This window comes from Coturnix japonica, chromosome 7, assembly GCF_001577835.2.
Source record: "Coturnix japonica isolate 7356 chromosome 7, Coturnix japonica 2.1, whole genome shotgun sequence".
In the NCBI taxonomy this organism is placed as follows: domain Eukaryota; kingdom Metazoa; phylum Chordata; class Aves; order Galliformes; family Phasianidae; genus Coturnix; species Coturnix japonica.
In genome coordinates, this window is record NC_029522.1 from 4,933,420 (window position 1) to 4,956,346 (window position 22,927).

The 22,927-nt window shown below is 38.7% G+C and overlaps 1 protein-coding gene across 1 annotated transcript in view; it reads left to right on the top strand.

Annotated features, from left to right (window-relative positions):
• The first annotated feature begins 392 nt into the window (after positions 1-392).
• Positions 393-22,927, top strand: part of COL3A1 (collagen type III alpha 1 chain) — a 50,196-nt gene continuing 27,661 nt past the window's right edge. Inside the window, exons 1-5 of the mRNA XM_015867839.1 lie at positions 393-608; positions 15,887-16,095; positions 17,944-17,976; positions 18,545-18,661; positions 20,738-20,812. Of these exons, the coding sequence (XP_015723325.1) occupies positions 530-608; positions 15,887-16,095; positions 17,944-17,976; positions 18,545-18,661; positions 20,738-20,812 (513 nt within the window). The 5' untranslated portion in view covers positions 393-529. The remainder of the gene's footprint in view (positions 609-15,886; positions 16,096-17,943; positions 17,977-18,544; positions 18,662-20,737; positions 20,813-22,927) is intronic.

Here is a 22,927-nt window from a genome sequence, read left to right on the forward strand (position 1 = left end):
TTGTGGGGTTACGTAAGACTCTCACCTTGTGTTTCAAATGGGAAACACTAAGAATTAAAACTTGTGTTTGGCTGTACCCAGAGGCTGCTGATTTGCGTGAAAAATACTTTGCCCCAGGGAGGTTATGGCTGGATTCCTTTTCTCACTTCCATACATCTCGCACACAGTGTGCACTAACTGCGCTTATGTAGGCTCAGCATGCACTTCAGGCACGCACAAAAGCTCCAGATGTGCTGTGTATCTTGTTTAGTTGACTTTATTCTTCTGTAAAGCCAAAAGAAATATTAATCATTCATTTAGTGTTAGGGGATGGGTCGTCTTCTCAAATTACAGTAAAGGGGGTGGAAAAGTAAAGTAAGCCAATTTTTTTCCTATTTAAGGCCAAAGCTGGGGAATGCTTGTGGCTGAGTTCTGTACATGGCCCGATGCTGGAAGGGCAGGGAACAACCAATGTCGCTAATTTGAATAGATTTTTCTTTCCCCCCCATTTTTCTTTTTGCACAGAGAGTCTCATGTCTAATATTTAGACATGATGAGCTTTGTGCAAAAGTTAAGTTTTCTCATTCTTGCCGTGTTTCAACCCTCAGTTATTTTGGCACAACAAGACGGTGAGTAATTCAAGCTTTTTATGATTTAATATTTTTATTTTTTATTTTCACCAATCCTTTTAATAGCTGGTAAGAAATGCGTACTCACAGATTTCACCAGAACATTTTTCCTTTGCTAACCCAGCAGTCAGGCAGGGAAGGCTGAAGCTGGAAGCTCCAGGAGGTGCTTTACTCTCCTAAGTTTGCTCTTTGCTTTGCTGTTTTTCTGTGGCTAAAGGAACTGCATGGCGCTCTCTGCCTGTGCTGCATTTCTTCTTGTTCTTACTTGTTTTCCTGTTACGGACATGGAAAAGTTTTGCGACTGTTTCCTTTAGCTCTTGGAATAGCATTTGAACTGCTGGCTGGGTGCTGTCTGTAAGCTATTTGTCAGAAAAAAGTCTTTGCTTCCAGTTTTGTATCTGCAGCTCTTCTTTGTACTTGCCTGTTTCTCCCACTGCAGCATGAGGCTTTGTTTAAGCTATTTTTTGCACAGAAAACAGCCTAAAAGCTCTCCTCGTTTGTGGTGAATTACTTTTTGTGGTGGTTTTTTGTTTTGTTTTTTTTTTTTTTTAGAGTGATACATGAAAAATATGTCAGGGCACAGGATTTTTTCTTGAACATAAAGCAGGGGAGTGAGAGAATTCCCCAGCTGCAATGGTTTCTGTTGCACATCTGCAGACTGCTTTGGTTCCTTTTGGGAGTGAACAGCGGCTGAGGGGGTTTAGGAGTGCGAGCGGGTGTGTGTGTGCCCACTGAGCAGCAATGAGCATGGAATTTGGAGGGAGGAAAGAAATACTTCATACTGGATTATTGAGCTTACTGCGGAGATAAGCGTGATATCGTTATTTAAGTTAAACAACTGACATTCCACAAGTGTATCTGACCTTTTTTGGATGTGTTCCGTTCCTACTTGCCAAGCAGTTTAGACCAGACCTTCCTTAAGATAAAACATTGATCTTTCTTGTAAATTTAAAATATGTGACTTATTTATTCCTGTATTAAGGCAATGAAAAACTACAAATCACTTGTTTAGTGGCAGCCAGATAAGCTATAGCAAAAGAAAGACAAATGCCTTTAAAACCACACCCTCCCCTGGTCTATGTGCTACAAATCATGGCAACTACTCAACCGTTCTATGGCAAACCTACCTGCCTTGTCCAGCCTAGAAATGGGGAGGATTCCAGAGACCAGCGGCCACCTGTGGCAGCCAGGTTGTATTGCCCACAGCAGCAGCAGCCCTCCTCACTGTGCTGTGAGGCAGCTGTGAAGAAAGCTGTCTTGTGGGCAAGAAATGGAGTGTACTGTACACTGATGCTTTTCCTGTTTCTCTAGTATATACTCTGCTTTCCATTAATCCTCAGTGATGACAATACTGTAAAATTTGGGCAATTGTTTGCATTGAATTATTTGTCTGCTTACACCAAAAGGTAGTATACATATATAATTTGTATTAAATATGTGTTATGTATTATCTTTCACTTCAGAAGGATAAGGAGTATCTAACACAAAAAGAACAAACATCAGTTTTATTTATTCTGATTAAGTGAGTCCACCTGAGTGTCAGGTCTCTTATTCTCACTCTGGTTGCATCCCTGGACAATTCTGAAGTGAAACACTTATTTGGTTTCAGAGACGATCTATCTGGGGTTCAAGAACAATATACAAATGAAGTGTGAGGGACTACTCTCATTTCCCTGCCACATTCCTATTTCATGGTGTAGTAACTGGGCTCATTTCCATACTACTTAGATGCAGTTACAGAGAGACCGATAAAATATGAGTTAGCCTTTAGTATGTCCAGTGCCGTCCCCTCTTTGGAATGCGCCTTTCCATGCTTCTCAGTTTGCTTGTCTTAGAAGGAAAGAGGTTGTAATTGTTGGTTATTGGCATTGTGAATCCACGTGCAAGGCAGTGATGGACTGAGAAACCAATTTTTCCACAGTTCAAAATAGACTTTCCAGACATGCGAAAATGCTCTCTCTTGTCAAGAAAAATGTTTATATGGTTAGTATCAAATGTAAGTCAATATGAAATTTTCCTTGGGAAAGCCTGCCAGCAGGCAAGACTTGGAAAGATATTAAGGAAACTGCTCAGTATACACTTAAGTTTAGGATTGTCAGATGTACCGCTGGGCTATATGTCTCTTTGTATTATTGTAAGAGATGGAATGGCAGTTTGAGTACAGCCTCAGACTGAACTTCTTCAAAAGCTTGGGATCTGGATATTGTGGAATATGAAATTATTTGCAGCTTTGAGGAAGAAAATTTATGTATCCTAGTAATCCATTTGAGCTTGTAAATGAAGTCAGTTTGAAAAGGTTCATGTTTTCTGATGTGTATTGTGTCTTGCAAAACTGAGTGTTTAGGCTGATATGTCTGCTGGTGTCATCATTTGGTGGCACCTTTACCTGCTGCACCTAAGACTATCAAATAGCATAAGAAGTCTAAAGCCTTCTTCAGGGAAGAAATCCAGCCCCTATCTAGCCCACGTGATTTGTGTAACATGTGCTAGTTTTAAGGCCTACATTTATTGTGTTTGACTTAGGCTTGCACTGTTAACACAGACAGTGACTTATAGAAGATGGTGTTAATTTTGGGGAACTGGCTGGATGAATTGGCAGATTACACTTGCTACAAATGAAGCACGTGTACACCCCCTCTCATGGTCCCAGAAGGGAGCTGAGGTGGATGTGGGCCTATCTTAGTTGTATCCAGGATGTGTAAATGCTGCCTGACTAACCTGTCACAAGACCCTTCCAAGCACACCTAGCAGTCTGTGAGGAACTCTGTTGAGGTCATTAAGAAAGCACATCTGTTCTAAAAGCAGGAGGAGACCAGAGCCAGAAACCCTTCATTGTTATTCCATCTAGTTTTTTTGCTGTAATGTAGTATAGTGTTTCATTGTGATGTATTATCTTGAACATCCGGTCAGGAAGTTCATTTCTGAGATAATGACTAAATTTTTAAATATCAGTGGGAAGACATATTCAAATTCCTTATTAGGTTGAGTTACAGCTTTAAAATAAAGTTTAACTGTTATATATATGCTTTAGGAGACAGCGTGCTAAGAACTCTTATTGCTAAGTCCCTATTTGAGATTAAAATACCCAGAAAGGAAGGGTGATATATTAGAAACACTTAAAAACAGGTTCTTGATGAATTATTTTGTGTGCTTTTACGAGAAAAGAATTAGATGAGTAGGTGGGTATGGCTTGGGTGCAGTATGAGTTCCAGTGTTTTTAACACTTACATATATGCAACCTTGCAATATTCATTCTTGGTTGATAAATTTACTACTAATAATGACAATTGAGACTGTCTTTTCTTAAAGACTGTGGTAGCATGTAGAAGTCCTCTTCTGGGTTGTTAAATAAATATGTAATTATCTGTTTGATGGATACATGCTCTTAAATTGTCTTGAAGACTGAAGGCACAAAAGGTCGTGGGGTTACTGCTCTTCTTCCATTTTTCCTGTCTGGTTATAGGAGCACGCTGCAGGCAAGGTTATGCTTAGGGAAGGTTCATACATCCCTTTGTATCTTGGATAAGTCCAGGTCAATGAAAGCCTGGGGAACACATCCCCTCCAAACATTATATATATATATATATTCTTGGAAATGTGTCAGATTTCATAAACACACTGTAGATCACACATCCCTGGAATATATTAAACTTAGCAAAATGAGACTATTAAATATCCCTTTCATTATTTTCCATATTTGTTTTTTATTTGAGGCCAAGTCTGTGCAGGCTGAGTTTTTAAAGGAGGATCTAGAATTGGAAATGTCTCTTGCTTTATTAAAGGGAGAGAAGGCAGAGGTGTTTGTCTTTGGCACCGATGTTACTAATGATGCCTCAGAGCCATTACATTTGCTCCCTTACTTATATCGCAGATTACACAGCGCTCATATTTCTTCACCCAGCTTAAGCCAGAGTTTTGAGATTTGTATTAGGCAATTGTCATTTGCAAAATCTTAGCTGATACCAGTCTTACACAACTGCTGGATGTTAGATGCTCTTCAGGACCAAGAAAGAAAGGAGTTATTATGACTTCTTTTGTTTCACAGACTAGCTGATCAATCAGGCTGTGGTGTACTAGTTCTTTTCACAGTTATGTGCTAATGATCATACCTTGTTTAAATCAGAATTGTATGTATCTGGCTTGATAATCAAGAAAGCATGCTGAAGATCAGTAACCACAGTGATGCAGTCACCTAGCACTGTGGATTAGAAATAGTCTCTTTAGGGTTGAAGCATTCAGCCTACCAGTACAGGAAGTAACAAAGAACGTTCCCCCAGGCTGGTGGTCAACCTGAGAGCTGCCTTGCTCCTGGTACTCTTACAGAGGGTTAGTTGTCTGGAGAAGAGCTCAAGCAACAGCTGCTCTTGCAGTTGCATGTTTTAGTTTGTTGATTTGAAGCAATAATTCCTCAGAGCCACCAGAAATGGAAATTAGTGAGATAGTATTGTCCTTTAAAAGTCCAAGTTGTTATGTTTTAGCTAAGCTTAAGAAACAAAACAGATGTCAGCTTAGAAAAGCAAAACTACTGGCAAAGGCAAATATATGTTGTTAGGAAGGTTTTTTTGTTGGACTTGAAGTAACTGAATTAATTTCAAATTAATGGCCTCATTCTCCTTGAGCTTGCTTGGTAAACTGTCATTACACAACCTTAAAGTGGTTTCAAGAGTAGCCTAATTGTATATCTACAGTTCTGCGACTTTGTGGTTTTGAGTTTTGTCAGCTAAGTAAATAACCTTCAACCCAAAGTGGATCTAAAATGGAAATATTTTAACAGCAATGTTTTACCTTTGAGTAGCTGCTACAGTGCTTTACCAAGTTGTCCATACATCAGTACATCCACAGTATATGTACTGTGCATAGGGAGCACTGGGCATGGATGTGATTCTGACTCCAGGAAGGATATGAGAAAAAGAGTTTTTTGCTTCTGTTCTGTCATGAGGGGCTGTTGAAAGAAGTGTAGATTGCTGCAGAAGGGCATGTGTGCCATAGCCCCAGCCCTCAGTCTGCAGCCCATTTCCAGCATGAGGCCCAGGGAAAAAAAGATATTTGAGGTCATGCTGCTTACAGTGCTGTTCTCTCTGTTGTAGGGCTGCCACAAGAAAACTCAATGCAGTTGTTTTCCCAAAAACTCATAGATGGGGTAGCTAGATATGGCTTAGTTACTGCTGCTGGACAGCCTGTACTTCAAGTAGTCTATTTCTTTCATTGAATCTTCTGATGCACAGAATTTTTGAAGCTTTGCTTTCTGTCTTGTTCTTGGCTTTTGTGGCAAAAGATGGTTTGTCCCTCTATAATTTAGAAGGGATTCCCACAGAATTTTCTGATTCTTCTCCATTCAGCCCAGTCAGACACGTCTGGGAAATAAAAGTTCTGGGAAAGTGTGCCCTTAATATTTCTCATGCTGCTTTGAAGTTGCATAGCAGCTTCAAAGATGATCCCATACTTTTCTCCTGATTATGGCTGCCAGAGTGATCACTGCCACAGCCATTTAAAAATTACCATATTTGTAACACATTACGGGAGTTAGAAAACTTCTTCTGTAAGTACAGTAGAGTTGTGCTTATTCTGTCTTCAATGCTAGAAGGATACAAGGAGCAATGAATTCCATCACTGACATAAGCAATATATCTTCAACACAGAGACACAGAAAATTGTACACTGCATTTATGTTTTCAAACAACTTTTACTTTTTCTCATTTTATACGGCATAGGAAAGGTTCTTCTCTTTTTGCTTGGGTAGGGGTACCTTAGTTCCAACCAACACATCTATTTATTTTCCCTTATTAACAATCTCCTTGTCTCTGAACGTGCAAAGTTGAAATCTCTGCCTGCTTCATGTCAAAATGACATTGGAAAACATGATATAACCCCCTCTAACAGCAATCGTTTGTTGGCTTTTGTTTGGATAAACTTCAATTCTGGGACTTCTGGCTTTGTTTAGTGAAAGGACAGCAGAAGAGATTCCTTTCAGATTAGCTGAGTGCTTCCATTTTTCCCTCATTTAAGTCCACCCCTTCACTTAAGCACAGGCGATCAGAAGGAGAACAGAGGCAGTACCTCCTTTAAACTTTAACTCCTCCGGTGTTGTCTTGCTTTACATCACACAAATAGTCCTTTAAGAGGTGGCTGCCAGGGGAGGTAACATATGCAGAGGACATCAAGTAGGAAGAATGTAAAGATAATGAGCACTTATATGTTTTTAACACTGAAAGCGTTGTGGTATTTTGACAGCTAATGGTGGAGTGAAGTTTGTTAATTTAAGAACATATCTGACTTAGTACCAGAATAGCCTGCAACATAATGCAGAACACAAGGCTGTCCAAACTCTTGTCTGCTACCACTTTTCTCCCAGTTATTCTTCATCTCACCCTGCAGGGTGGTGCAGGCACTTCTGCTTTCCTACAAGAATAGCCAAAAGTATGGTTCCATGTGAAAAACTTGTGTGGGCCACTGTGGCAGCTTCAGGCTGTGTTATTCCTAACCCCCGCACTACAAAGGACAGCAGAAGCCAGAAACAGACCATGCATGTTTACAGCAGTAGATATCAAAGGATGATGATCCATGTCTGAAATTTACATCCCACAGCAACCAAGCACTGGCAGCTCTTGGAAAATTTCTGGACGTAATTAGTTCCCACTGAAATTCACGCCCACTGACTGGATTTTGCAAACCATATGCAGTGAATATCTATTTTCCCCCTATTCTTTCTCATCTACTTTATGCCACTTCTTTTGCCCTCTCTTTTCTTTGTTTTCTTTTAGGGAAAAAAGTAAGAACAAAGTCGGAGCTGCTTTTTTTAAATGGACATACAAGAAACAATTGCTTGCTTGCTCACATAACAGCTAATGGAAAATATGGGTGGCATCACTGTATTTTTCTTTGATGTCAAGGGTAATAGCTACACTGAGGATCAAAGGAGAATGAACTTCATCTTCTGCATTCTCCTTCAGCTATAAGGACTGAAACAAAAGCCTTCATATTCTCTTGGAAAACACTTCTGTGTTCGCGAGAGGCTCTTTTGAAAATCTGTGGTTTTTTCTGGGCTTGTCTTTAAGTCTGCTGTATGGTGCTTGCTCTCTTCCCTGCAGAGCAGCAGTCATTCTGTGCCAGTTGTTTAAGAGAGGAATGTTCTAGTGAAAGCAAACAATAGGCTGTGCAGTGGGAATTGCAAGTCTTTGAAAAGAGCAATTGAAATATGCTCAGATGTTAGCAAGAGTCTTTGTGCAATGTTCTGAGCCTTTTGGTAGCTTCAGTGTTGCAGTGTGGTCCTCTTGTTAGAGCTTCTTATTTTGCATGGTCAGAATAGCGTGAATATGGAGAAGAAAAATAAGGAAAGCAGAGTACAGACCCAATTGATTCTTTTCTTGCTAGAGCAGCTGCACAGAGAAATAGTGTTGTAAACTTCTTTCAGTGAAAAAGAAAAAAGGGTAAAAAGATTGAGCCTGTTCATCTATCCGGTTTCCTCTTGCTCAAGCACTTTCTCTCATACCTGTTAAGAACTCCAGAAAATAAACGGTTTCATCTGGCTGCGCCTGCTCAAGATGCTGCAACCCTCCCCTTTTCTGAGGAGGTGCTTATCTTCGCTGAGCACAAAGCATGCAAGATGCTGGGCAAGCAGCAGAACCTTTGATAGGGACAAAAATGATCATTTAGATGATTCATTTTGGAAACTTTTAGGGCTTCATTTGGAAAATAGAGAAGCAGTCTTTTGTACCCTGAGAAAACCCTTGTAGTACTGACTTCAGTAGGCTCATCATGTTGCTACTAAGAATGTTGTGCCCAGTGTACAATAAGCCAATAAGTATCTGCTATAAGAATGAAATACTGCCATGTGTACTCAACAAACTGTCCAAACTGAATGTGAGGTGAATTAGTACAGACTGGAATAAAGAGTAAATGAATACAGATCATTTAGCAGATGAAACTAAGCTAATGATGCTCTAGGCATTCAGAGTTGCCTGATGGGTTTTCTTTTTCCCCTGACCTTGTGAATTACAAATACCCTTTAATTTATTGGCAGTCAAAGACATGATTGTTTTCTGTGGAATATATGCCAGAGTACTTTAATCCATCACTGGAATATTAAATACAAGAACCAAATCCTTCATTTACTTCCAACTTCTGAAATTACAGGGAAATCAATAAAACTGTGCAGGGAATAATGTGAGTTTAAAACTTGACCCCCTGCTGTTTTACTCATCTCTGATGGAAATCCTCCACAGCCATGGAGTTACGAGGGGGCTGACTTTGCCCAATATATCTGAAAATATAAATGCTGTTTCCATATGTAATACTCTGCACTGTAACATTTCCCATCTGTTGTAATCTCAAGAGAGGAGTATTGAACTAAGCCAATATCTTCCAAGACAAAGAACAGAAACTGCATTGCACAAAGTTGTTAGCTCTCTTACTGAGACACAGGGGAGGAGAAGGTCATGTCCCACTCAAAACTTGAATCTCTTTTTAAAAAAGAACTTTAATGCAGTATTTGGGAAATTTCCTTGTACAGAATGAATATCCAGGTTTAATTTAGGCCTAAAGCAAGAGTAGGACAACAAATTAGCCATGTAGAAGACAGTCTTGTGGTACACATTAAGATCATTTGGGGTTTTTCTTGTTGTTGTTGCTGTTTTTATTTTTGAAATTTCTGACAAAATGTTGTGCTGGATTTTTTTTCCACTTAATTAATCCCTGTATGTAGTTGTTGCTCCTTATTCAAAAATACGCTAGGCCAGTCTTTGAAGGGATAAAATTAACATTACCATTACACTTGAACTCTGACCATACACCCTTTCATCGACTGTCCAAGGAGTGGACAGGGTGTATGTTTAAGGAAACTAATACATCCATAAAATCATCAGTAATCAAATCCAACCGTAGATTTATGTCATTTTCCATCTGGTTGAGGATTTACACACAGGCCTTTGTGCCATTTGGCATTGTCTACTCTAAAAATGAGGAACACATTAAAATCAGATCAGCAGTAAGAATTTATACCAGCACTACTGATTGTGGCTTATTTCTTATTTTTAGAGTGGCACCAAATGGTACTAAAGGTGATATGTCAAAATATGTTGTAAGAACAGATGGAATGGAAAAGTCTCATAGGCACTTTACCAGTAATTGGAAGAGTGGTTGACAAATTATACAATGGGCCCTCTAAAAGTGTGCGCTGAATTGAGATGAAATATTTCTTCCTATGTGTCCTACTAAAGTTGTGAACAGTTGCCTTTATTAAAGTGTTGGATTTTGTAGGAGATTGAAGACCTTCAGTTCCCACCAGAATAATTAGATTAGAAACAAGGGAGTTTCTGAGTTTCTAATCAGCTGGTATTTACAGAATCACAAAATCATAGAATAGGAGGAAACAGTAGGGACCTCTAGAGATCATGAAGTTCAGCCCCCTCTTGCAAAGCAGAACCCCCACTATAGGCTACATAGGTAGGCATCCAGGCAGGTCTTGAGTATCTCTGGGGAAGGAGAATCCGCAGCCTCCCCTCACAGCCTGGTCCAGTGCTCTGTTGCACTTACTGTAAAGTTCCCCCTTAAGCTGAGAATGAATGATTGTAAGTAACTTTATATTTTATTTATTTTATTTTATTTTATTTTATTCCATTCTGTTAAAAATACTGTTTCTTAATTTAACCTTTTTTCAGATGACTTTGAAGAGCATATCCAAGGATAGCATTGCATTATATACAGTTGTTCAGGATTTATACTTTACAAACAAACAAAAATAAGCATTTAGGCTGTGATGGTTTTGAGAAATAGTTAATGATGAAAGGTGAATAAGCATCTCTTGCATCCATCAGGTGCCTTTCCCAGCATGACTTCTACAATTCCAAAAACAGGGAAAAAAAATCTTTGAGCAACCATCAGTAGGCAGCATTGTGCTGTACCCTGCCCCTCCTATGGCTACATCTTAAATGACAGTTCTGAAAAATATAAAGAAAAAATACCCACCCAACAACACAAACTAGACCAAAAAAGTTCTTCCCTTAGTTTTCTTATTAGCAGCTTTGAATAAAGAACTGTCTTTTGCCATTTTTCTCTACACCATCCAGTAACTGAAGGCAGTGAGGCTGTCGTGCAACAACATCCCTGATAGTTTGGCACTAGTCCCTGATTCAGAGCAATGCTTTTGTGGCAGGGTGACCTTTAGGAGTTGAATAAAGAATGCCATTCAAGGATGTCACTAGACTGAAAAGAGCGGTTTGTGAAACATGACTGTTGAAACAGAGCTGTGGCAACCCATATCACTTCAAACTTCAGAACAAACAAGGTGAGCAGCAGCCTTCTTAAGATACAAGAGAAAAATTGGAATCCTGAACATAAAAGAGGAATGTGCCTGGCACTGAAGCAGTGGACAATACTTAGAAGTTGGAAGGCTTCGCTTTCAGTCTAAAAGTCTTTTTGCTGTGAGACTTGGGAAATCTGGGAACCATTTAGTCACACTCCTTTCCATTGCACCTAGTTACATCACATCTTTCTGCAGATGGTGGAGAAAGAGAAACTTTTAAGATGATATGTCCGATATTTCTTGATGCTACTTGGTGTTTTACCAAGGAAGTTTTCACCCTGGATGCATCTGTTTGTCCATACACACAGTACAAGATTTGCAGCTGTTATAGAGCATTTCCAGCTGAGAACATGTCTGGGAGGCTCAGTTTAAAAAAGTCTTGTTAAACAACTTCTTTTCTTATATTTCCACTTTTTTTTTTTTTTTTTTTTTTTTTTTTTCTTAACTGCTGTAAAATGCAACCTACCTCAGGCTTTTTGAGTGCTCAGCACTTACCTCACTGGAGACTGCGTGAACTAAGCGGGACCAGCCAGCCAATTAGTTGGTGAGGAGAGTCCATTTGTTTCCATTACACATCACAGGATGGAATGAACATGTTTGATTTTCTTATAAACAGTGTTATAATGCCAGACAGTAAGTCCAAACTGCTTGCTTTGAGGTAGGCTCTGTAGCATTATTTTTCTGCCCTGCGGATGGAAAGCAGACGTCATTCAGGATTCCAGTGTCAGGGAAAATGGGGCTATTTCCACTGAAAGGGAACTTCATCGTCTATCTTTAGTCTTTTAATTAACCGGTATATACAGAACATTGCTGGATGCACGATAGTGGATAGCAGTTACTCTAGAAGAAATGTGTAACTAATTTCTGAAGTCATACAGGAAAACAAACAATTAGATCAGAGTAAGGAATTAGAAGCTTTCTATTGTTTCCTGACTCCAGCAAACTTTGGATGCAGTTAAAGGTAGGGGTAAGGCCTCCTTTGTTTCAGTCCCTGAGACTTGACATTAAATAATTGCAAAACTCTTGATTGGCTGGTGGTGGTGACCAGAATCTGGCAGATTAAACCTCCTCAGTTCTGTTGACCGCTGGGATGTGTGAGTTTGCATCTAATGTAATAGCTGGAAGTTTGCTTTGTCTGAAGTGGGAAAATCCTGTGGTTTTTGAGGATGCTATTAGAATATTTTTTCCTTGTGCCACATGAATGTGGTTAAATTGTGATCACAGTGCTTGCACAGGTACAAAGCCAAAAGCTACAAAGCCAGACTATAAAGAAGGCCAGCTTCTCAGGTCATGGTACTTACTAACATATTCTCATTCACCTTGATGGTATTGGAATTATGTCATCAATTTCCAGGCTTAAATTACCATATTTATTTCATCACGTACCTAGCTGAGCTCCTTTATTTTCCGCTCTTATAGGTCCTTCAAGACTGGATGGTGATTTTCCTTTTAGCTCTGCATGATTCATCTGCTTGTGCATGGCTGCTAGTCTGGTTGGTTAGAAAATAGGAAAACCAGTGAATGTCAAATATATATTGCGTTGCTTTTTTTTTTTTTTTTTTTTAGTTTGACCCAGAGAAATGTTACAGCAAAACACAGAAATACTTTAAAATGTGAATACTTAGCAAAAGGCATAAAAGCCAAGTTATTCAGAGTTAATGTTTAGTAAAACAATTCGGAGATTGGCACGACTACCAGCAGGCCAGTGCAATAACTGCCAAAGAAACAAAATTCTCCTTGGCCACTATATTCAGGTTTTGAGGGGCAGAATAAGATTCTGTGCTGCCTTAAGACAATGCTGATCAGTTCTAACATTTTTCTGAAACCTGAGGCTAGTGTATATGTTTAGGAATCCATCAGAAAATCTGGTTAAGGCAAATACACGGGTGTTTCACCACAAATCCAGAAGCAGGAAAGTCAGCTTTTTTTACAGCCTTATTTCCTATATATTGCTTGCCAGTGCTTTAGCACAAATCAGCTTTCCAAAGCATTTTGGAACTAATGTTTAATCTTTATGAGCGATGCAAAATGCATTATGTCATAATATGCTGACACACAGATCTACATCCGAGCTCAGAGGGGGTGTCTTGAACAGACTAAGTCTTCCCAGATGTAAGTTTCCTTTGGAAACCTATTTAATACTTTCATTGTGCCAAAGGCCACAAAGATTCTCATTGCAACTTTTCTAGCTTATTTCTTAATTCATTTAACAACGTCCAGAAAGTTAGAGGCAAATGTGAATGTCATTATATCCAGATTTTAACTTTTTTCCTCTGTCCTGTTGAATGATGCCGCCTACTGCAAAATAATTGAATGGCAGCCTCGCGACAATGGTAAAATTTGCTTTATTTCCATTCTCCTGTACAGTTAGGTTAGTGATTTAATTTGAGTGTTAAATGTACATGCTATAATGACTTTGTTTTTAGGTCTATCTAATGGCATTTTTATTTAACAGTGCTGTCCAAAACTTTATTTTACCCTAAACTAAACAAAAGAGATCTCTTCCCTTTCTTGTGGTGTTTGTAAATGAGAAGGACTTTTTAACCTGTAGAGCTAAGTGGTGTCTGCTGGGTGGATCCATATGCCTGCAGTTCCCTCCTTCCACAGGGTCAGCAAGCTCTAGGGTCCCCAGTAGCTTTGAATGTATCCTGTCTCATGAAATATAATGCCTTCTGTGTCTTCTTGAGTTCAGGAGCCTCTCGCTCATACACTGACTTACTCTGCTTCTGGTTCATTATAAATCATTTTTTTCAGGGGTTGTTAGGCCATAGAGAAGACTTCATTCATAATGCTACTCTTTTCATTTGTAAAGTACTTTTTAGCTTTCCTGTTTATCAGAAGGCATTTCTCCTTCATATTGTCAAGTTGATTTTTTACTAAACATCCAGAGGTAATTGGTGGTTTTATAGCAGAGGAAAATGTTTATTAGACAGACAGTGAGTGACTGATCAAGGAGATAATTGGTGTATTTTCATGAGACCCGCTGACGTGATTCTGTAGGGTGGCTGCTGGGAAACCAGGCAAATTTTTTTTAACTAAATCTAGCCTGAAAGACTAAAGATGTCAGGAATGTGGCATAATTGCTGTATTTATCAGGTGTAGTGTCTGCTAGGTAGTGTCTTCTGATGCTGTGACCCTGTGTGCTGGAATTCAGATGTGCGCCTCTCTGCCAGCCAAGAGGTCATGGTAGTTTTCTCCATTGCCTTCCTCTGCAAGCTCAGCAGAGGAAGAGGAGGAGGAGAACTGCACGGGAGACATAAGGGGGAAAGTCAGTTCAACAGGGACAAGAAAAAGAGCTGAGTCATATATGTGATCTGACTCAGAAAGTAATCTCAGTTCAATACAGGGCAGAAAAGTAAGCAAACTGTTCAGGGTAGTGACAGGAGGATGAAGGGCTGATCAGAAGGGAGGTTATGTATTATGGAACCGAGTAAATAAATTGGGGAAAAAAAGGGAAGTTAAAAAAGCATGAGAAAAGAGGAAGCACATAGAAGTGGGAACCTGCCACAGAGCATGGGTTTGGGTATTGAAACAGAGTCCAAGAAAGGCAAAAAGAAAAACAGAAGAGAAAATTGGATGAATGTGCTAAAGCGGTAGTGGAAAAATGAAAGGTGCTGTATGTGAGAAAAGAAAACGGAGCTGCATAACTAAATCTGGTGGGCTGCAGTATAGTTTTGGATTCAGTCTCATTCCATTACAACAGCGTCATGGCATTCAGAATTTTTCATGTGGAGCCAGAGGCAATTTTAATGTCAGAGTTCTGAATTATGTATTCTGGCATCTTTCTGTGGTTTTTTTGGGGTTGGTTTTTTTTTTTATTTTATTTTATTTTTTGGGGGGGGAATTATATGTAGTAAGACAAGTTTTTATAATACCACAGCTTTATGGATTGTGTACGTACACAAATAGCTATTGCTCCATCATTTTCTGTTTCCAAAGTTATTTTGAATCATTCGTGGGAAGAATTTCCATTTCTGAAAGCATTCACTGATACTTGTGTTTTCAACCTGAGACTTCTAATATTTCTACAGAGCTTATAGGGAACTTAGATAACTGTGTGATGTTGTTTTTATATTGCATTATTAAATGACGAGCCTTCCTGGATCTGGTTTCTTTAAGAACATACAAACCCAAAATTTAATGTTTAAAGCTGCTTTTCAACAGTCTCTTCAAATTCATTGCAACACATTTGATTAGTAGAATAGCTTTTGGAAGGAATTCCCAGTGACGTGAATATTACAGATGAACAGTTTCCCAGAAACGCAAAGACTTGTGGCATTTGAACAATCCAGATGACAAGTATATGGCAAACCATTTGGACGATTAATTAATGTGGGTATTCTTATAGGTCTATTGCATATGTCAGCTTTCAACAGCCATTTTGAAAAGGCTTGATGCTCTCTATTGATGCAAGATGCTAGCAGTGAAAGCTTATGCTAGACAGACCGCTTATTCTGCATCCCCGTGTAAGTGCTCATGTTGGCAGAGTGATGCCACTGATCACAGAATCACACAGAATCACAGAATTGTAGGGGTTGGAAGGGACCTCTAGAGATCATCGAGTCCAACCCCCCTGCCAAAGCAGGCTCCCTACACCATGTCACACTGATACACTCATCTGAGAGATTTGGCACATTTTCTTTTTATCTGCATCAGACAATTCAGTTGCTAATTATACTAGAATCCAATCTGACACAGAAATTACTTAAAAGATTATTACAGAGTTAATTAGGCTTTGGCTCAGCTCCAGGAGGTTTCTGTTGATGTCTATTCATAGATTTAGAAAAGACTCTACCATTAATGTAACAGATCCTCACAGTGCATTTAGAGAAGCTTTTAGCCTTTTACCATGCACAGATAAACTACATTGCTGCAGAAAGCAAAAGAGGCTATCTAAAAGCTTACATTTTATGCCTCTTTGATTTAGAAAACATGCCTGAAATAATACTGAACATGACTTTGTCTTTATTTCCAATAGCTTTAGGAGGATGTACCCATCTTGGGCAGGAATATGCTGACAGGGATGTCTGGAAACCAGAGCCATGCCAAATCTGTGTGTGCGACTCTGGATCTGTTCTCTGTGATGACATCATCTGTGATGACCAGGAGTTAGACTGTCCCAACCCAGAGATCCCCTTTGGAGAATGCTGTCCAGTTTGCCCACAGACAACACCACAGCCTACAAAAGTAAGTTCTCAATATGGTTACTTTGGTATTGCCAACTCTGATTTATTTAAATAAAAAGGGTATCGCTTCCTGGCCCTTAGAAAATACTTAGAGTGGACACATTTTACCAAAACATATAAAAAGCAGCCTGAACTTACACTGTTTTCTCCCTGTTTTGGCAAATTCGAGAATACTTCACTGCATTTATGTTCCAAAAGAGGATTAGTATCAGATAATAAAACACTCATTAGTCCCTTGGACCATACAGCTAAAAGCATGAAGTACTTAAGCCCAGTTTTACATCACCAATAGGCAGAGATAAAAAGAATAGGACAGAGGACGATGGTCAACTATTAAATGTTTCCTTTTATGGCAAAGCATAAGAATAAAGGTCATGGCTTGTTGACATCGTGCTCTAGGTATAACTATGAAATTAATGCCAACACACTTTTCACATGATACAAGTCTTCCTTTCTTACTTTCTTATCATCTCAATTCTGTATCATCATATAGTAAATTTACACAATTATTACTTGACTAAGTGCATTGTAATTACAGCATGCCAAATCTCCCACCTGAATTGTTAGCTTAAGCTAGCTGTATGGAGGTCTGCCATGTAGAAATACTCAGAGCTTGTCTGAACTTTTCATGCTTGTTTATGATCTATGAGATTTAAAAAAAAAAAAAAAAAAAAAAAAAAAGTTGAAGCATGTCTATTTCTACAGATTCATAAAGATTCTTACACGAGTATTTAATTGGGACAGACTTCTGAGATTTTCACTGCTTCCAAGTTTTGGCTGGATGGTCTGTCAGTATTGCAACTTTGAGCATGAATAGGAAATACAGGTCATTATACAGGGATTATCTGTGTCTGTGCATGGAAGAGGAGAGATATATGTGCTTGTAAGATAAAAAGAGGCTGAAAGAGTTGTGTAGGCAGAAGAGGGAGGCAGAAGATGCACTACTGCAGTGCTAAAAATAGTGTATCTTTTTAACATTAGATGCCACATACACACCTGTCACCTAGTGCTGCCTGCATTATGGTAGTGCCTTGTTACATCTTCCAGAATTCCCAGAGCTGCTTCACCGAGCAGGTTGCAGTGGTGCAAAGGAGTGGTCCATACAACTGTGATGGGCATTTGAACACAGCTTTCTCTCCCTTGAGTCTAGGAGCTGCTTTCTGGTCAGCATGTGGAACATGTGGGCTACCTTCTTCAGTTTTCAATGTACAACAGTTTGGTCAGCCAGGACCAAACAGGAAACTGTCCTGCTGACCTTGGGTAATGGATAACTCCACCTTGCAAATCCAAGGCAGTTCCAGCTGAATATCCTCTGCTATCTTTATCAGCTGAACTCATTAAAAAAAAAAAACAAAAAAACCCCACACTGTTCTGAAATATAAATTAAGTATCCAGATATTAATCTATAAATTAATAATTGAAAAAATACATAATCTTGGAAATTAGGTCTGAGAGAAAGTTAAAATTAACTACATCATTGCATTCGTTAACATGCTTTTTTAGTGGACTGAGAAGAATATAGAAAAACTGTCCCTTATAGACTTAGCGCGTTCAGTGGCAAAATTCTGCTGACTTCATTAGTGCCAGGTTTTTACCTAGAGCAGATGCGCACATTTTATGAATGCACCATAAAAATGTAGATGATAGGCTGACAAAAAAATCAACCACCCAAAAACCTCAGCTTCTATATATGCTGAACAACAGTAAATGAAATGTGTTTGATGAATCTGTATTCCAACATTTAAACGTATTTTCATCTTGTTTCATATTTATATATTAATTTTTCACTTTGATTTTGGTTTGCTTTCTTAATTTACTTAATTTCCTTTTTTTTAAATTTTTTTTCTAGCCTTCGTATGCACAAGGTCCCAAGGGAGACCCAGTAAGTAAAGGGCTTTTTTTTTTTTTTAATAATTTTCCTCAAGAAAACTAACAAAACTAAAAGCCACTTCTTACAATGCTGTATAACCCATTCTGACTGCTGAGATAGCCAGCTTTACATGATGTCTGCATTGTCTTTAAATCTGCCTTAAAGGTACATTGAAATAAACTCTTTAGCTTCAGTAACAGTAATTCAGATTGGAGGAAAAGAAAGATAGAACTGTATTACTTGCTATGGTGTTATTTCTTCCTAGTAAAAAAAAGATCTGGATTCCACTTGCAGTGCTAATTTCACATTCACGAATTGACTAGTGTAATATTCCTGATGTGCTTAATAAATTTAGGTTGCAGTAAGGCTCTACCTGCTAGTAGCTTTTTCATCATGTGAATTTTGCCTTCTGTCTGCCTCTTTCTTGAATGATTAGGTGTGCAAGTAGTTATGTTTCACAGAGGAAGCTTCCCCCCCAGTTGCATATACTTTGCTTTGAATTGAAATGTTCGTCACACAATACCCTTGCACATGGAGGGAAGCCTGGATGTCCATATCTGCTACGTTTGTGTCTTGGCAGGGCTCTCCTGGTTCTCCGGGCAGAACTGGTGCCCCTGGGCCTCCAGGACAACCAGGGAGCCCCGGAGCTCCTGGTCCCCCTGGTATCTGCCAGTCATGTCCCAGCATCAGTGGAGGTGTAAGTAATTACTGTAATCAGCTTCTACTTGGTTGCTCATAAGTATTACCTAACCTTTGCCAAAGCTACGCTGATTTCCAGAGGTGAATAAAGAGTGAGTGGGGTAGCAGTAAATCTTGGGTGTCTTTCAGCCTTTTACAGTCATCAGCAAACCATCAGGCAGGTAAATCAGAACGGTGTTACAAGGAGTCCCCTATGGAAATACAGCCTTGTCCTGGAGAAACTTCATACACAATATGATTAATAGCAACATTTCATTGGATGCTTCATTACACCCGGAAGGCTTGTGGTGAACTGGCAATTGGAGACATCCTGTAACATGTGAATCACAGTATTGTCCCATTGTTTTTGTTTTAAAAAACACATATCAGGGGGATTTTCAAAACAGTGAAGAACCTATTCATTGTACCTTCACACATATGATGCTTTCAGAGGCATCTGATTGCAATTTGTGCCTTTGAAAAACTCAGTTGAATAACAGTCAGGGTTTGGGTTTTTTGTTTATTTTTTTCCTGTGAGATTTGACTCAAGTGCAGTTAAATTTCAGTTTTATCGTATTTTATGAAACTTCTGGTGCCGTATCTGATGATGCTCTTAAATGACTAAGAAATAATCTGATCAGTGTGGTGGAGAAAGTATGTTCCCTCATGTTTAAATAAGAGGCATCTCTCACTTTCATTTTTCTCAGTGCATATTTAAAAAGAAAATATCCCCAGGCAACTAGACCAAAACTCAGGCCCTCTGTTTGCAGACAAGTGCCATTTTGGTTGCTATTTGTTGTTTTTCCTCTTTATTTCCAGCCGACCAAATCCCAAATTCTCTTTTCAACAGCAGACGCAGCTAAAGAGCTCCTCAGATCTTAGTGGAGTAATGGCCCCAAGCCTATGACCCCAATATAGCAGTGTTAGCTGAATAAAGAAGGCATTTTAGTATTGTTGATTCAGCTTTAGATATCTAAAAATCCATCTTCTTGGGAATTAGCCATTATTGTTAGGCACAAGTAGCCTTGTGAGCTATGCTCAGCAATGTATTTTAATTGAATTATACATTTTCTTCAACTTAGTTTTTTTCAGCATGTGGCAGTGTTCTTTGTTGTACTCTTAAGTGGTTTGTGCTGCATCATGGACATTTCAACCTTCAGATCCTTTGCAGCTGGATTTGTTGTTTATTCACAGTTAGCACTTAGTGAAGAGGTCTCATTGTCTCCCAAGCAATAGAACAAGGCCAGCTTTACAAGAAGCAAAGTGCAAAACTGTTACAAATTAATGATAAAACAGTTGTTTTATCTTAACTTAAAAAAGTTGTTCCTTTTGAGTATAGGCCATGGTTCTTAGCTTCCACATGTTCTTCCCATTCAGAGGTGAGCCAGAATCTAAAGAAAGATGAGGGGTGTTTTTGGTTTTGGTTTTTTTTCATAGAAGGTTAGCTAACCACCCTTAGTGGACATCACAATAATTCAACCAGACAGCTAGCACTTTGGGCCTGGCAGATGCAAGAAAGACTGAGCTGGTTTCCCATTCCAGTGGTGTTGAAACCAAGTACAGTGACTTGAAACCAAGTACAGTGACATCCTTCTTACACCTGGCCAGTGGAAATGCTCAGTCCAGGGTAGTTTGGATTAATGAACAGAACATTGCTTATATTCACTCTTTTCTGCTCAACCACTTACCTGCAGTAATGCCATATTATTCAACTAAGTTCCCCAACATATGAATAACAAAGTCAGTGTCAAATAAAAGGCTTACCTAGGCTTTTCTTTAAAAAAAAGTGATGGTGAGGGGAGTTGGAAGAGAGATAATAAAGAATGTAAAGAGGAGAACAATAACCGTTTTGGGGTTCAGATGATGCCCAGCTGTCAGGACAAGCAGTGGATACTCACAGCACAGCGGGATGATGTTTCCATGACCAAAAAAGGTACTAGCTGGGCTAGTCTTATGAATGATACTAAATGATATATATAAATAAGTTAATTCTATTCATTTGCCATACAAATGTATGAAAATGCTTGATTTGTAGCAAACATCTTTCTCTTTTTTTTTTTTTTTTCTTTTCTGTTTTTCTTTATTTCTTTTGCAGAGTTTCTCTCCACAGTATGACTCCTATGATGTGAAGGCTGGATCAGTTGGCATGGGTTATCCTCCCCAGCCCATTGTAAGATGATGAAACCTTTTCTCTGTCCTTTAATTAAAAAAAAAAAAAAATTAAATTTAAAAAAAAAAACTTTTGCTTGTAGATTATGCCTTGGATGTCTGTGTATCCTGAATATAATTTAACAAATTGAGTTTTAATTGTTGCTTGCAAGCGCAATGTGTGCAGTTGACTTGGCATTATCATTTTAGAAACTAGCTATAGATTATCTATTGTGGTTTTTCTTTGCCTTTTTTCTCCCTTTTTTCCTTGTCTCACCTTATGCTTTCTAACCTCTCTGTGATTCATCTTCTTATGCTAGCCAAGCATTTATCTCTTTTTCCTTTGCATATCCTCATCATCGTTTTTCTTCTTGGTATTCTTCTCCTAATAGCTTTCTTCCACCTCCGCTTACCTTTTCTTCTGTGCCAAATCTTCCTTTATTAATTCAACAGTGTCTTGTCTTTATTCAGTAAGACTTTCCATACTTGCTCACATTTTCAAAACTCACGTTCACCTGATAATGACTAAATAAAGCTCTGCAATAATCTTCTTTTCATCCCAGAAGTCAAAGCTCTTCACATTTTCATTTTATGACTTTTTTTTACCCACAGCTATTCAGACTGTGTACTGTACCTCCCTGCTAGGCCTGACCCAAGCCTTTCCAAGTTTTTTTTTAGTGAGCTAAAGCTTGGATTGCTTTGTTTGCAACATAAAGTAGTTGGTACTAGTTGAAACTCACAACTTTTCTTCTAGGCGCTAGGATTTTTAGATACTCACCACCACTGACCTGGAGCGTTCTTGCAGCAGTGATATACTGACATCTGAAAGTGTCTTTCTTGATTCAGACAACCTGTTATGTGACAGATGTAGTGAACTGCTATTCTTTGAAGTGAGCTGCTGCTTCATTTATGTGTAATCATGATTTCTAACCTTGTGGTGCATAGCCATGTTTGGGTACCGCATGTTGCATTGTGTCCAGACAGTCTCAAGCAAACTTGTTGTTTTTCAGGGTTGCGTCAGATCATCCCATGAAATAAATTTTGCTTAATTCTGGCAGCTGTTTATCCTGAACAGTAGTTCATTGTTTTCTTGTCTTTAATTTCACCTGTTTAATTCTAGCTCATTCATTTGCTAATGTGATCGTTCACGCATTGGTCTTATTAAGCCTTTCATTTTTGCATTTATTTGTTTGTTAATTGTTTTCAGGTCCTTACAGTTTCTCCTACAAGTTATATCATCTACATCTTTAAACTTTTGGTCTTTATATGGGATGTGCTGAACCAGGCTGATAACAGTTACCTTTCAGTTAACAAACACAGTTTCTGCTCTCTAAGTAGGCATTTTTCCTCTAGAAGCTTGTGCTTCGATGTCAATTTAATTAAAGTCATAAATGAAACTAAATAACGATTTAATTGGTCCCACTAGAATATTTTCAACCAGAATTGTATATGTTTATATACATATCTGTCACCTGTCCTTTTATATTGCATCATGCAGTATATATATGTGTCACCATCACATGAGGGTGACAGTGAAGGACCCTGGAATAGGCTGCCCAGAGAGGCTATAGATTCTCCTTCTCTGGAGATAATGAAAATTCACCTGTGTAACCTACTGTAGGAAACCTGTTTTAGCAGAGATTGGATTGTGTGATACCTAGTGGTCCCTTTCAACACCCACAGTTTTCTAATTTTACAATCATGCAATACATGACTGCAGATTAAGTAGCGGAGCAGTACTAGGCAGATGTGACTAAAGTCACTGAAGCTAAGTGACAGCTATCATTAACGTTACATAGATTCTTCCTGATATTTATAATAAATATCCAAACTAAAATAATAAAATTAAAAACATCAGCTGTAGTATTGACTTCTTTCAATGGGTTCTTACAGTGCCTGGCTTTTCCTCAGTCACACATCTCCATTCCTGTCTTTCCAGTGTCTCTCTACTGCATGTGGACTGATGTTGTATTGTATGCATTCATTTCTCTGTACTTGTTTGTATAACATCCACATATCAGTTTAGATCCTGTTACTTAGTATGCATGTCCTAACTAAAATGCAGTCATTTATTCACAGTCTGGAGACACTGATAGCGAGCAAATGCTATTCCTAACGATGAGTTTATCTCTCCAGT